The sequence below is a fragment of the Hypanus sabinus genome, chromosome 5 (assembly GCF_030144855.1).
Source record: "Hypanus sabinus isolate sHypSab1 chromosome 5, sHypSab1.hap1, whole genome shotgun sequence".
NCBI classification, from domain to species: Eukaryota; Metazoa; Chordata; class Chondrichthyes; order Myliobatiformes; family Dasyatidae; genus Hypanus; species Hypanus sabinus.
In genome coordinates, this window is record NC_082710.1 from 146,075,365 (window position 1) to 146,091,826 (window position 16,462).

The 16,462-nt window shown below is 46.2% G+C and overlaps 1 protein-coding gene across 3 annotated transcripts in view; it reads left to right on the forward strand.

The window, feature by feature from the left end:
* Window positions 1-4,548: 4,548 nt before the first annotated feature.
* si:ch211-214p13.8 (uncharacterized) overlaps window positions 4,549-16,462 on the forward strand; it is a 34,225-nt gene continuing 22,311 nt past the window's right edge. For 2 of the 3 annotated variants that reach the window (XM_059970547.1, XM_059970546.1), the window contains exon 1: window positions 4,549-4,709. In XM_059970547.1, coding sequence (XP_059826530.1) covers window positions 4,619-4,709 — 91 coding nt within the window. In that variant the 5' untranslated portion in view covers window positions 4,549-4,618. Of the gene's footprint in view, window positions 4,710-8,247; window positions 8,355-16,462 lie in introns of all 3 variants that reach the window. The other variant, XM_059970548.1, reaches the window with a different exon arrangement.

Below are 16,462 nucleotides of genomic sequence, written 5' to 3' on the forward strand. Positions count from 1 at the left end.
TACATATGATCATTCCTATGATCCTTAGGACTAGTTTCAGTAATTGTACCTTGAGTGCTTTTGAAGCCCTTCAGAACGTTATGGTGGAGGTCTGGTTACCGCATCCAGTGACTTTGTGTAGACAATAGACAATAGGTGCAGAAGTAGACCATTCAGCCCTTCGAGCCTGCACCGCCATTCTGAGATCATGGCTGATCATCTACTATCAATACCCGGTTCCTGCCTTGTCCCCATATCCCTTGATTCCCCTATCCTTTAGATACCTATCTAGCTCCTTCTTGAAAACATCCAGAGAACTGGCTTCCACTGCCTTCTGAGGCAGTGCATTCCAGACCCCCACAACACTCTGGGAGAAGAAGTTTTTCCTTAACTTTATCCTAAATGACCTACCCCTTATTCTCAAACCATGCCCTCTGGTACTGGACTCTCTCAGCATCTGGAACATATTTCCTGCCTCTATCTTGTCCAATCCCTTAATAATCTTATATGTCGCAATCAGACCCCCTCTCAATCTCCTTAATTCCAGCGTGTACAAGCTCAGTCTCTCTAACCTCTCTACGTAAGACAGTCCGGACATCCCAGGAATTAACCTTGTGAATCTACGCTGCACTTCCTCTACAGCCAGGATGTCCTTCCTTAACCCTGGAGACCAAAACTATACACAATACTGCAGGTGTGGTCTCACCAGGGCCCTGTACAAATGCAAAAGGATTTCCTTGCTCTTGTACTCAATTCCCTTTGTAATAAAGGCCAACATTCCATTAGCCTTCTTCACTGCCTGCTGCACTTGCTGATTCACCTTCAGTGACTGATGAACAAGGACTCCTAAATCTCTTTGTATTTCTCCCTTACCTAACTCTACAGCATTCAGATAATAATCTGCCTTCCTGTTCTTACTCCCAAAGTGGATAACCTCACACTTATTCACATTAAACGTCATCTGCCAAGTATCTGCCCATTCACCCAGCCTATCCAAGTCACCCTGAATTCTCCTAACATCCTCATCACATGTCACACTACCACCCAGCTTAGTATCATCAGCAAATTTGCTGATGTTATTCTCAATGCCTTCATCTAAATCGTTGATGTAAATTGTAAACAGCTGTGGCACCCCACTAGTCACCACCTGCCACTCCGAGAAACACCCATTCACCGCTACCCTTTGCTTTCTATCTGCCAACCAGTTTTCCATCCATGTCAATATCTTCCCCTCAATGCCATGAGCTTTGATTTTACCCACCAATCTCCTATGTGGGACCTTTTCAAATGCCTTCTGAAACTCGAGGTACACTACATCCACTGGATCTCCCTTGTCTAACTTCCTGGTTACATCCTCGAAAAACTCCAATAGATTAGTCAAGCTTAGTAACTTACGGACAAAATCAACTCAAGGACCCGTCTGTTACCGGACAGTCAGTATTTAGATCTCCAGGAGGTGAGTGCCGAGGTTCCGTGTGAACAGCTGGTATAGAGCAGCTAGAGCAGGTAGTATTGCGGTGTGGGGTGCCGGTGTGGATAGATGACTGGTTGTCATGTACAATCAGAGAATGGAAGGAAGCGAATCTTTTCCACCCTGGACAATGTAACCAGTGGAGTTCCCCATGGATCAGCCCCTTACCCTCAGTTCCCTACCCTCTGGAGGAGATGGCAGAGAGTAGAGTGTCAGGTTTACCATCGGTTTGAGATTAGGTCGGGGTGGAAGTGTGTAATTTCACAATGAGGTTTCTGTGTAATGCGCATTTACGTGCAGGAATTTGTAATTTTTTTTATTCATTGATCAATAAGTGGCCAGCAAGTAATTTCCTTTGCTAATTTCCCCTGAGAAGGTGGAGGTGAGTGGTGTAGTGCCTTGAACCATGTGTGTGGGAATGTGTAAACTGTGCCCAGGAACCACAGGATGTTGTGTAAGTAACAGTGATGTATATTTGTGTGTGTGTGTGTGTTTGTGTGCACACAGATATCTGCATATAACTGTAATGGTGTCTATTTTTGAATTTAATTTGAATTTGAATTTATTTAAATCTTACATCCATGCCACAACGTGAGGGAGTAAAAATCTTTGTGTTATGACTCCGTTGCAATGTACGGACATGTGAATTTATAAGTCTAACAGCTTGTAGAAAGAAGCTGTCCCTTAGCCTGTTGGTCCTGGTTTTAATGCTGTGGTACCATTTGTCAGATGGAAGCAGCTGAACCAGTTTATGGTTGGGATTACTGGTGACCCCAATGATCTTCCAGGCCTTCTTTCTGTGCCTGCTGTTATAAATGTCCTCAATGGAGGGAAGTTCACATCCACAGATGTGCTGGGCTGTCCGTACCACTCTCTGCAGTGCCCAGCGATCAAGGTTGGTGAAGTTCCCTTACCAGGGGGTGATAGAACCATTCAGAATACTCTCAATGGTGCCCCTGTAGAAGGTCTTGAGGATTTGGGGGCCCATGCCAAACTTCTTCAGTTGTCTGAAGTGGAAGAGACGCTGTTGTGCTTTTCTGCCACAAAACTGGTGTGTACAGTCCAGGTGAGATCTCCAATGACGTGCATATCCAGGAATTTGAAACTCCTCACCCTCTTGACTATAGTGTATGTATAATTGTTCCCATATATTTATATTCAATTGTGTGTGTTCATTAGCACTCCAATAATGTGCTGACCATTCAAACCTCAGGTGTTTCAGCACCTGGCCCACCAGGGGATGTTTCAAGGTGCACCCTTGAAACTTAACAACTTCATTGGGAAGTTTACAGAACATTAATTTATATCTACAGTGTATTGTATGGATGTCCACATGTGTATATATAGAGTGAGTCATAGAATATAGAATACTACAGCACAGAAAGAGGCCCTTCAGCCCATCTAGTCATGACAATCTATTAGTCTCCTTAGTCCCACCAACCTGTACCTCCACAACCCTCCCATCCGTGTACTTCTCCAAATTTCTCTTAAACGTTGAAATAGAATCCACATCCACCACTTGTTCTGGCAGCTTGTCCCATCCTCTGAGTAAAGAAGTTCTCCCTCAAGTTCCCCTTAAACGTCAATGCAACAATGTGTGTGTGTGCGCGTGCATGCATGTCTGTGTATTCCTGTGTGCGAGTTTATATCTTATACAAGAGTTCACATATTTCTGCAAATCCCGTGTGTTTGATTGCACAATTGCGGACGATGTGTGAGACGCCTGTGTATACCAGTGCTTGAGGAAGATGCCATTGTCAAGAGCAGCAATGGCTTTCGGCACGCGCCCTGGATGTTACAGTTTGTGGTTACACATGTTCAGTGTAACTTTCCCTGCTGTGCATTGAGGTGGAAAATGTGTGGGAGGTTGTAAACACGGCTGTTTAGAGTCGATGTGTGATCAAGCAGTGAGTACCTGGGCACAGAGAGACAATCACTGGCTTGTTTGAATCATTCCTTAACACCACCGCTCCTTACACTCCATTCACCCCTTCCTACGTTATCCTCAGTCCACCCACGTACCCTGCAAACTCACTTTACTTTTAATCAAATGAAAACTGAGCCTCATGTTATCTCTTCAATCTATCGACATGCACAAATACATAAACTCACTCAAACACACTCAAAGATACACTACACTACACACACACACACACACACACATAAACTACATCACTACACACACAAAGGTACACCATACACACACAAAGGTACACCATACACACACAAAGGTACACCATACACATGCAAAGGTACACTATATATACACAAAGTTACACTACACCACTAAACAAGGGGTTGCAAGGCAGAATAAGAAGGTGGGGAAGAGGACTCTGAGAGTCAGCTCTGAGGGAATCAGAGAAGCCGTGGCCTCTTGACAAATGGCAGTGGTTCATAAGCCCTTAAAACCATAAGGCAGAGGAGTAGAATTGGGCCATTTGGCCCATCAACCCTTCTCCGCCATTTTATTGTGGCTGATTTAGTTTCCCTCTCATTCTCCTGCCTTCTCCCTGTACTAATCAAGACTCTATCAACCTCTATTTTAAATATACTCAATGACTTGACCTCCACGACCATCTGTGACAATGAATTCCACAGATTCACAACTCTCTGGCAAAATAAATTCCTCCTCATCTCTGTTCTAAAGGGATTTCCTTCTATTCTGAGGCTGAGCCCTCTGGTCCTAGACTCTCCCCACTACTGGAAACACTCTATCTAGAGCTTTCAATGTTCATTAGGAATCAATGAGATTCCCCCTCATTATTTTAAACTCCAGTGAATACAAGCCCAGCGCTATCAAATTTTAAATCAGAAAGCAGTCAATGGTACTCTGGCAAGGCCGCATACAGCGGGGAGGGGTGGAGGTTAGTCACAGAGAGACAGAACCACACTCGGCAGCAGAGAGAGCTGCAGGATTCGCTCACTCATTAATAAACTAATTCTAATCACAACAGACAACCTGATTGTAAATATAATTTTAATCACAGATCTACAGCTCATCAGTTTACAGAACTAACCACAGAGTTACGTCACTTCTGGTGCTAGGAATGCACAGCTTGTTCACATGTTACTGGCAGTGGGTGCTGTACGATGTTAGAACTCAGCAGTCCCACTAGCTCCGTCGTAATCAGTGTGGAGAGAGTCCCAGGCCACCGCCTTAATGGATGAATGATGATTTACTGGAGAAAGATGTGTTCTGTAAAGACTCTCAAGCAGTTCCTTTTCATTGCTCTGCTCCCCTTCGCCATGCAGTTGCAAGGTAAGAAACTCCTTGCGGGGGGAAAATATGTTGCCAGTCTGTTCTGTAAGGGGCGTGCAGAGTTTTACTGGTGAATTAGGGCCCCCAGACACAAGACGTTCAGTAATCCTGTAACAACACGAGAATATACTAACACAGGTGTCACATGGAGCTAGCTCTTCGTCCTTTTGGATTTCTACCTTTTATTGTTAAAGTCAAAGTTGGGTTTATTGTCCGAGTCCTGATGAAGGGTCTCGGCCTGAAGCGTCGACTCTTATTCCTTTCCTGACCTGCTGAGCTCCTCTGGCGTCTTTTTATGTTTGACTCTGGATTTCCAGCTTCTGCAGAATCTCGTTTATTGTCATATGCACAAGTAGGTGTGGGCACAGGCAGAAAGAAAAACTTACTTGTAGCAGCATCAGATAAGCAGCGTTCACAAGAAAAGTCATAAATTGCAGCAAACACGAGGAAATCTGCAGATGCTGGAAATTCAAGCAACACACACAAAATGCTGGTGGAACACAGCAGGCCAGACAGCATCTATAGGGAGAAGCGCTGTCGGTGTTTCGGGCCGAGACCCTTCAAAGGGTCTGGCCTGCAGTGTTCCATCAGCATTTTGTGCGTGTTTCATAAATTACAGGCAGTTTTTATAAGAAAGGGAACAATTATCCAAAGTTCACTTTAGTGCGATGTGATCGAAGTGTTCTTTGTGTTGCTAAACTGTAGTGATTGGGGTTTTGCTGGTTGCTTCAGGAACCGAATGGTCAAAGGGAAATAACTGTCCTTGAGGCTGGTGGTGTGGGGCTTCAGGCTTCTACACCTCCTGCCCGACAGTGGCAAAGTTACAGGTGGCTGTAGCCCTCCCAAAGGGTCATTTTTTGGTGAAGATTTCTGCAACCTTGCCTGATTTTCAACCGCTCTTACATAAGAGGTTCTGCAGACGCTGGAAATCCCGAAGAACACACACAAGATTCTGCCGGAGATGCTCAGTGGGTCAGGCAACATGTATGGAGAGGAATAAAGAGCCAACGTCATGGGCCGGAACACTTGAAATGGAGGTTTCAACACCTCTATTTTTGCCCCGTTTTTTTTTTGGGCAGTCACGATCAGCACCTTCCTAGATTAAAGAAGCACTTTCCTAGATTATTTAGATTACCTTTAGATATTAATTTATAGAGAGAGTGAAATGGTACCAGCTGTGTGATTGTAGTCAGGGTGAAATACTGAAAAACTGGGCACACAGGTTCTGAAGGGCTGTGCATTTGACAGAGAGCTGATGGTCAGTCCAATTGTTCATCGTCTTCACTGCCTTTAGAATCATTAGGCAACACACACAAAACTAGGATCTCAGTGAGTCAGGCAGAGTCCTGATAAAGATCTCAGCCCAAAATGTCGGCTGTTTATTCCCCTCCATGGATGCTGTCTGGCCTGCTGAATTACTCCAGTATTTTGTGCGTTAATTGAGATTTATGGCATCTGCAGAGTCTCTTGTTTTTAGGAATCATTGATTCTACAACAGTGGCCAAGAACCCAGGGCCAGAGTCCCCAGTGTATCTCACCAGACACTTCCCTACCAGCCACTGAACTTCTCCTTTTCTGTGTCTATCAGTTCCCTTTTGGAAACTTCTGCACAATCCGTTCCCTCTGCCCGTTCAGATAGAACATGGCAGATCACAGCAGCCCGCTGTACGAAAACATTCCCTTCCTCCTCCTTCTTCTGTTGATCTCCTTCATCTCTGGCCGCCCACTCTCCCCTTCTCAGAATGTCTCACTTACTCAGAAACCCTCCTGATTGTAGACACTTCCACTAAATCTCCCCCCAGCCATCTCTGAACTGAAGAACCTCTCAAGAGTGAATCTGATAAAATTCCCTCACATCCCGAACAGTACATCAGCTGAAAATAAGAGTCGAAGTTGCTGACCGAAAAAATCCGGTTTCTGCAATCAGCCGGACACCTCCCTGCAGGAAAAGGAAGTACGTTTTTTGGCAGGAATGCTTTCACAAAGAGGAACTGAGCAGCGCCCAAGAGAGGCAGAGATATAGCTGAACTTAAACAAGAGTTTAGTAAGTTTCTGACAGAAGAGGGGTGCTGAAGAAAAGAGTCAGGTTGTCTGGTTCAGCTAAAAAATGAACACAGTCGCCTTGTAATCTGTCTGCTTGAACAAAGCACTTAGGGTCTCCTGATGAATTCCCACCAGAATGGTCACTGCCGCCACATGCTGAACTGTATAACACCCACTGTACCTGGACTGAACATTAGTGAGGCCTCTAACGATGTGCCTCTGAGGTACATCAATCGATTTCGAGATGTGCCATCGATCTGTAAGTATCCCGATGGCCACTTACCGCTAATTTCCAAATGATCAAATCTTGGGATCTCAGAATCTAGTTTTCCCCTAGCTAGATGCCTGAGCGTCTCAGTCGTTCAATTTTAACACTGACCGAGAGCAAAGCAATAGAGTCCTAGATTCGTACAGCTTGGAATCAGGCGCGTCGGCCCAGCTACCCCGAGCTGCCCAAGATGCCCATTAAAGCTAGTCCCATTTGCCCACAGTTGACCCTTATGCCCCTCATGCTTTCTCATCACATGTCCCATTGACTCTAAAATGTTGTTATTGAATCTGCGTCAACCACTTCCTATGGCAGGCAGTTTGGTCCTTGTACATACCACTTTCTGTGTGAAGAACCAGCCGTTCGGGTTGCTTTTAAACCGTTCACTTCTCACTTTAAACCTACGCCCTGTAGTTCCTGATTCAGAAAAAGACTGAATAAATTCACCCTATGCCTCTCAGTCACCTGCATTCCAAGGAAAAAGGTCCTAGCCTGCCCCAACTCCCCCTCTAACTCAGTCCAGGCAAACGTCTTGTAAATAGATTTTTGCGCTCTTTCCATTTTAATGACCAAAAGCAAACACCTTAGTCCAAGTGCGGCCTCGCTAATGACTCATACAATTGCAACGTAATTGAGCTTGAGTAGTCAGTGTCCTGACTGATGTCGGCCAGTGGGCTAAGTACTCCTTCACCACCCTGTCTACCCCTGAATGCTTTAATGGGGGTGTAGAGGAGACGGGGGTGCTTTGCGAGGAAAGTTTGAGTGGAGCTAGTGCTTTTCTCTTTGGAGTGACGGAGGATGAAAGGTAACTTGACAGATCTGTACAAGAAAACATGAGGCTTAGATAAAGTGGACAGCCAGAGACCTTTCCCCAGGGTAGAAATGGTGAATACAAGGGGGCTTGGAGGAAAGTACAGGGAGGATGTCAGAGATAGAGTGTGGTAGGTTCCATGCACTGCCAGGGGTGGTGATGGAGGCAGATACATTAAGGAGACTGGTAGATAGGCACATAATTACTTACCGCCTGTAACACTGCTGGCATTGAGGGCAGCAATGAAGGTCCTCTATCTCCAGCAGTGTTCAGGCTTCCTTCGTCATGCCAATAGCTCCATCTTGGTTTTCACTACTGTCAGTCATGCAAGTCCTGGCTGGAGACTCAGGAATACCGTCTCACTCAGACGTAGAACGATCTTCATTGCTGTCTCCATAACAATTCTGTTTTACCAGTCAGGGTTGTTAGCTTTGAGCTGAAGCCCGGAACCTGGAGGTCTGGTAGGCAGATGGATGAAGGAGAATTGGACTGACATGGCAGAGGGGAAGGATCAGATGAAAAGGTCGGTAGAAAATTGTGGGCTGAAGGGCCTATTGTCAGCTGCACTTTCCTATATACGGTCACCACCACTTACATCAACGGAAAATGGTTTGTTAATTAAATCCTTGAGATACTAGGTTAGGTTGTTAAGAGAGCAGGGGAAGCCACACCATTATACGTAGGTCTGTTCGTGTGTAAGTCGTCAATGTGGCTCCATCTGGGGAGGACATCCAGTTCCAGACTGCATACTTTCCAAAATGTCAGTCCTGAGAGGGCAGGCTTTCCAGAATGAGATCGGGAGGTGTGGGGATTCAGCTTTGTGGGGAAGGTGCCTGGTTCTCATCAGAGCAACAGACCTCGGGGAGTCGAGAGCTATGAAGGCACAGGCAGAACGGGGCGCAGTGACTCTTTGTCCTGGCAAGGCAGTCACTGGCTTGAGTCAATAGGTTCAATATCACTGGAAAACTCAAAAGCAGAGGAGGCAGAGTTGTGTCGGGTCTGGAGCTGTCGGAGAAACTTGGGCATGTGGTTACAGGGGGACGAAGTGGTTGGAGAAGGAAACGAGAAGGAGGACTAAAGTGGGCGGGTGTTAGTATGGAGTTTTGTGCACCGCTCTGGCTACCCTGTTTTAGGAAAGGTGTCATCTCACTGGAAAGTGTGCAAAGAGGATTGTAAGAATGTTGCCGGAATGTGAGAGACGAGGGCAAGAGGAATGAGGTCAGACGCCCCCTGGCTTTGCAAGTCAGTGAGACCAGAGCTCGAGGCCTAGCATTTGAGATCCCAGCATCAGCTAGTCCAGATTTCATGGCCTGGTGTTCGGAGAGTCCCGGGATCGAAGCCTGAGGACGAATCAGAAATCTGGAAGTCGAGGCCTGTTGGACAAGAGCTAAATCTGCAAGTCTGCTGCAAAGTTTGAAGCCTGGAGTCTGGAAGCCTGAGACTGTGTCCGCCGGAGGCTGGAGCTGTGGGCCCGTACTGGGGTTGCGGGACGATGTCTTTGCACGGGTTGCTTTTGCTGTTGCTGCTCTGCTGAGCGCTGTGGGCGTGCAGTGTTGGCACCCGAATGTGTGGCAATGCTTGCGGGCTGCCCCCAGCTCACCCTTGGGGAGGTTGTTTGCCAGTGCAGGTGAGGCATTTCATTGTGCATGTGAAAGATAAACTTGAAGGCCTGAGGCAGAATATGCTGAAAGGCGTTCCTTCATGGTGCACGATCCGTGACCTTAGCTGTCTGAAAGCTCTGCTGGTTAAAAGCCGCGGTGGATTTCTACGGGTACACTCACTGTTCCCCTGACAACGAGCTGACTTCTCCACACACTTTCATTACTTTGCTCTTCTACTGCTCTGAGTTTAACTGGAAAATAATGTCACCAACAACATCCTCACCCTAAAGAGCAGGATCCTCCAATGGCTGATAACAAAGGGGTTACAGAGGTAACGTTGCAGCTATGGAGGACCCCGGTCAGACCCCACTTGGAGTACTGTGCTCAGTTCTGGTCGCCTCACCACAGGAAGGATGTGGAAACTATAGAAAGGGTGCAGAGGAGATTTACAAGATGTTGCCTGGATTGGGGAGCATGCCTTATGAGAAATAGGTTGAGCAACGGAGGATGAGAGGTGACCTGATAGAGGTGTACAAGATAATGAGAGGCATTGATCGTGTGGATAGTCAGAGGCTTTCTCCCAGGGCTGAAATGGCCAGCACGAGAGGGCATAGTTTTAAGGTACTCGGAAGCAGATACAGAGGAGATGTCAGAGGTAAGTTTTTTATGCAGAAAGTGGTGAGTGCGTGGAATGGGCTGCCAGTGGCGGTGATGGAGGCGCAAACAATAGGGTCTTTTAAGAGATGCCTGGATGGATACATGGAGCTTAGAAAAATAGAGGGCTATGGGTAAGCCTAGGTAATTTCTAAAGAAAGGACATGTTCAGCCCAGCATTCTGGGCCGAAGGGCCTGTATTGTGCTGTAGTTTTTCTATGTTTCAATGTTTACATCTTTGGTAAGGAGATTGAGAAGAGGCTATATGAACTAGAGGACACAGATCCTACAGGGCAATAAGAACAGAGAGCTGAGAGTGTACTGATCGTTGAAAGTGGGTCAGTCAAGAGGGTAAATGAGCAGCAGGCTCCCCATCATCGAGGACATCTCAGAGAGGTGGCGTCAAATATTAAGGCCCCTCACCATGCAGGGTTACCCTCTTCTCGTTACTGCCATCAGGAAGGCAGGAGACCTGAAGACCCAAGTTCAGTAATTTAGGTACAGCTTCTTCCCCTCCGCAGTCAGATTCCTGAATGGACAATGACCCCATGAACATGACCTCACTACCTTGCTCTCTTTTTGGCACCACTTGTCGACGGCATTTATCATTGTAATTTATGCTCCATTGCCACTGCAAAGCAACAAATTTCACTTAGCATCGAGCAAGATTGAAATCGATGAGGACAAAGACGAACGGGTGTGTGCCCGGTGCAGTCTGCATTTGTTTGACCGCTCTCCCTCTCGCTGGGGCCGGAGTCAGGCGCCCCGGGTCCCGCGCCACCAGGTTCAATCGCCTCGGCGATCATGGCTCCGGACCCACTTTCCTCTGCGGTTTGATGTTTTAATGGACTTAACGTCCTCAGCACTGAACGCTCTTTACTATTCGATCGAGACGCCTCGGCACGGAACCGTGGCTGTGGCCTGCAGCCATTGACACAGCTCTGAACTAACTGACTGTGTCCGTGGCCATCGGCTCCTGGACCAGCTTCACTTACCTCGGCGGCTCGAGCTTGTGGACTCACGTCTGGGGACTCTGCAGTTTGAGGTTTAATGTTCAGTGTGTTACTTGTTCACTCTTTGTCATTGCACGAGTCGTTCTTCTTTTTCTGCACGTTTGATGGCCTTGTTGTGTGGGGTTTTCTTTAACTTGATCCTATGGTGTTTGTTTGGGGCTGCCTGCAAGAAGATAAATCTCGAAGTTGTACACTGAATGCATACTTTGATAATAAATGTGCTTTGACTTTGACTTTGAGACCTACAGAAAGCTATTTTAGAGCAAAAAAAAAAATTTTGTTTGAAGTTAGAAACAAAATCAGATACGCAGAATCTGGCAGGATTTGCAAGTTATTACTTTCTCCAAGGCAAAGCCTAACCTCATGAATGGCAATGATGCTTTGCTCCCATCCAGGTTCAATGCCTTTAATGCACACTTTGAATGGGGGAACAAAACGAGACTTGTGCAAATCCCTGCAGAGTCCCATGTCCCTTTAATCTCTGTCTCAGAGGCTGACATCAGAACATCCTTCAACAGGGTGCCCAACCAGGCACACCATCAAGGCATCAGGCTTCATCTATTACTGAAAGGGCTCCTCTACTCAGGCAAGGTGGCATACAGAAGGTGAGAAATTCCCTCAGTTCTAACCAAAAAGCTCCAAACCTGGTCCTCTGTACCCCTCTCTGCAGCTGGATTCTTGACTTCCTCAACGGAAGACTAATTGAGCGGTGTCACAACGCCAACCTTGCACTCCACAGCAGTAAGACTAAAGAGCTGGTTGTGGACTTCAGGAAGAGGAAGTCAAGGGAGCACACACCCGTCCTCGTTCAGGGCTCAGCAGCAGAAAGGGTTTAGCAGTTTGAAAAGACTTGATCAAAGACTCTCGCAAATCTCTACAAGTGTACTGTGGAGAGCAGTCATTGCCCTACAACCATCGGGCTCCTGAACCAGTACAGATAACTTCATTCACCACTGCTCTGAAGTGATTCTGCAATCCAGTGCTCACTTTAAAGATCAAAGTACAAAGTGAATTTATCATCAAAGTACGTATGTGTCACCATTTACCACCTTGAGATCCATTTTTATTGCAGGCATACTCAGTAAATCCAAGGAATGTAATAGAATCAGTGAAAGACTGCGCCCAACAGGACAGACAACCAGAGTGCAAAAGACAAAACATTGTGCGAATACAAGATAAATAAGCAATAAATATCGAGAATATGAGATGAAGTGTCTTTCCATAGATTGTGGGAACAGACCAGTCATGGGGTGGGTGAAGTTGAGTGAAGTTATCCCCAGTGGTTCAGGAGCCTGATGGTTGAGGGGTATGAACTGTTCTTGAACCTGGTGGTGAGAGTCCTGAAGCTCCTACACCTGCTTCCTGATGGCAGCTGCGAGAGAGAGAGAATGGCCTGGGTGGTGGGGCTCCTTGCTTTCCCGTGACAGAGCTGAATGGTGGGGAGAGCTTTACTGTGATGGACTGGCTTGTGTCCACTACTTTTTGTAGACACAGGGAAAAGCTGTGCTTTGCATACCCTCCATACTGATCATCATATCCGAGGTAGCACAAGCAAAAACAACCGATTGGGATCTCCACGTTTTGAGGGGAGATAGTATTGAATGTCAAGCTGCAGCCGTTAAGGAGCATCCTGAAGTATGCATCTTTGCTGTCCAGGTGTTCCAGTGTTGAGTGAAGAGCCAATGAAATGGCATCTGCTGTGGACCCATTGTGCCAGAAGGCAAATTGGAGTGGATCCAAGTCGCTTTTCAGGCAGGAGATGATATATTTCATTACCAACCTCTCGAAGCACTTCACCACAGTGAGCTTAAGTGCTACTGGGTGATAATCACTGAGGCAGGTTACTAGATGATTCTTAGGCACCAGTATAATTGGAGCCTGCTTGAGGCAGGTGGGTACCTCACACTGCTGAAGCAAGAGGTTAAAGATCTGAGTGAACTCTCCAGCCAGTTGATCAGCACAGGTCTTTAGTGCCCAGCCATGAACCTGATCTGGGACAGATGATTTCCATGGGTTCACCCTCCTGAAGGGTACTCCCACATCGCCTGCAGAGACTGAAATCACAGGGCCATCAGGGGCAGCGGGAGTTCCTGAAGGTGCTTCTATGTCTCGATGGTCAAAGTGAACACAGAAAGCATTGTCACCTATGTTGCTTAGCTTCACTCTATGTGATGTGACGGCATCCAAGCCCTGCCACAGCTGTTCAGTGATTCGAGTTTGTTCTGGAATCTCCACTTCGCCCGTGAGGTGGCTTTCTGGAGATGGTACCTGGACCTCTTGTATCCTACTTGGCCATCAGACCTGAAAGCCACTGACCTGGCCCTGAGCAGATCGTGGATCTCATGGTTCATCCAGACTTCTGGTTAAAGAAGACGCTAAATTATTTTTGGGAGGTACAACTGTTTTTATAAAGTCTGATGCAACGGTGGTGTATTCATTCAGATCCTGTACTGAGTCCTCGAACGCAGCCCAGTCCAATGACACAAAGCGATCCTGTAGCACTCCTCTGCCTCCTACAAGCATCGCTCTGAGGTCCTTGTCTCTGGAGCCTTGCTCTTTAGCCTCTGCCTCATTGCAGGTAGGAGGACAGCCAAGTGATCAGATCCAAGTGAGGGAGAGGGGGGAACTGAATGAAATCAATATAAATGATGGATAAAACCTTGGGGTCCACATCCAAGAGTACCAGAAGGAGGGTTAGGGTTGGCATTGAACTTCCTCTGGGCTCAGTAACACTACCAATGGATTGGAGGTTAGCTAAGGCAACGCCAATCTTTGAAAAAGGAGGGAGAGAGAAAACGCCAGAGAACATTTCTGAAGGTATGTGTTGGTGGCAGGATCCGTCAGTGTCGGTTTATAAATGGGAGCTGGTGTGAGAACATCACTCTGACAGTCTCTCACCTCTTCACACTTCTGCCTTCTTCATGTTTCTCTTTCACTCTCTCCCTTTCACATTCTCTTTCTCATTCATTTGCTTACTCTTCTCTCTTTTTACATTCCTTCTCTTCCAAACTTTGTTATTGCCCGTGAGAATCGACCATGCCCCGACCTCCCTTCATCCTTCACCCCAAGGTTCGGTGCTCACTCCCTAAACACCGACTGAGACCGTTCTGTATCTGCGTTATGAGTTTTTCACTTTTAAGTGGCTTTCGCGTTATTATTACTACACAGAAGTTAAGATCCAGAGAGATTCCGTGGGTGTAAGCTGCTTGCTTGCAAACCAACTGCGAGGCTGTAGTGATGTGAGGCTGTCACTAGTGAGCTTGGGGGAACCAGAGTGGAAACATTGGTGAAGTAAAAGGCACAGAGAGAGGTTTGGTGAAACCGGGGCTGGTAGGAAGTTGTTGTGACTGGCTTTAGAGGGAGTAATGAGCATTACTATCCCACATCCTGTTCTATTTCTTTGAATGAAGTCAAGGTAAATGATATAACTTATCACTCAAGCCTATGGAAAATACACTTCAGAGGTCAAGCCCCAGACTGGAGACCAACGAAGGAGTTAAGACAAAGAATTTAATGTTGAAAGTAAAATGTTGCCTGTTATTTACACTTACGCCCTGACGAAGTTCCATTCTGTGGCCCTCCATATCAAACGTGCAAGCTTCTGCAACCACTTGCTTTACCTTTTTTTTCTCTCTTGAGGATTATGAGCAAATAAAACCCACTGATTATACAGACGGGGAAACAATAATCAAAGGTTTTATTTAAGGTCGGAGAAATATGTACAATATAATACATCCTGAAATGCTTTTTCTTCGCAATCAGAGAATAATCCAGCCCAAACCTTTGAAGCTTCTGGCTGGCTGCTGGAAAATATTCTCCACATGTTTCCTCCCCTGCAGATTCCACCACCACTTACATATTGATTTATGCCAATGCTGTCTCAATAAAATGAATTTAACAGCAACACTATAAAACACTGCATTTTGAGTGTCATGCAGGTTGAGTTATAACTGTATGGCACACGTTTGTGTAAATTCAAATGAGCGGCTCTTACTTCTTGTTGCTATGGACCTGGGGATACAGATCCATCATTCTTTAAAAGTGGCATCACAGGGAGATAACGAGAGTACATCGGCCTTCATAAATCAGAGTATTGTGTATAGGATTTGGAATGTTATGTTGAAGTTGTGTGAGGCGTTGGTGAGACCTAATTTGGAATATGGTACACAGTTCTGGTGGCCTAGCTACAGGAGAGATTGATAGAGTAATGGTGACATCCGTCGGTCTCGAGAGACCATGGATCTGCGCCTGGAGTTTCCAGGGTGCAGGCCTGGGCAGGGTTGTATGGGAGACCGGCAGTTGCCCAAGCTGCGGGCCTTCCCCTCTCCACGCCTCCGATGTTGTCCAAGGGAGGGGCACGAGGACCCATGCACCTTGGCACCGGTGATGTCGCAGCGCAATGTGTTGTTCAGTGCCTTGCTCAAGGACACAAACACGCTGCCTCAGCTGAGGCTCGAACCAGTGACCTTCAGGTTACTAGTCTGATGCCTTGCCCACGCTCCAACATTAATAGTGTACAGAGTACAGAGTGATAGAGTACAGAGAAAAATTACAAGGGTGTAGCTGGGTCTTGAGGATCTGAGTTAAAGGGAAAGATTGAATAGGGTAGGGATATGCTCGCTGGAGCACAGGAAAATGAGGGGAGATTTGATAGAGATATACTAAATTATGATAGGTATAGATAGGGTAAATGTAAGTACTGTAGGCTTTTGTCACTGACATTGGGTGAGACTAGAGTTAAGAGTGAAATGTGAAATATTCAAGGGGTAACTGAGGGGGAACTTCTTCACTGAGTGTGAGAGTGGAACAAACTGCCAACAGAAGTGGTGGGTGCAGGTTTGATTGCAACATTTAAGTGAAGTTTGGATAGGTACATAGATGGGAAGGTTATTGAGGGCAGTGGTCCAAGTGTGGGTCGCTGGGACTAGGCAGGATAACAAGTTGACATGGAGTGGATAAACCAAAGGGTTTGTTTCTGTCCTGTAGACCGCTATGAATCTATGAGTTTAGCTCTAATTTTACTTTACAGCTGAGATATGTGGCTTACAGTGTGTGCAAACCTGTCTTCAGCCAAAGGCAGCACAGATGTGATAAGTGATTCAAAGAGTGAAAGATTGAAAGATTTAAAGTACATTTCTTATCAAAATATGTACACAGTATACAACCCTGAGATTCATCCTCTCCACAGACAGCCACGAAACAAACACCAATGGAACAGGTTCAAAGAAAAACATCAATTCCCCCCCACCCCAATACAGAAAAAAACAAATCACGCAAACAGCAACAAAAATAACAAGCGAAATACACAGAATATAAAACACAAAATCGAAAGAGTCCAGGCATATTTCATTTCAGCTCAGTGT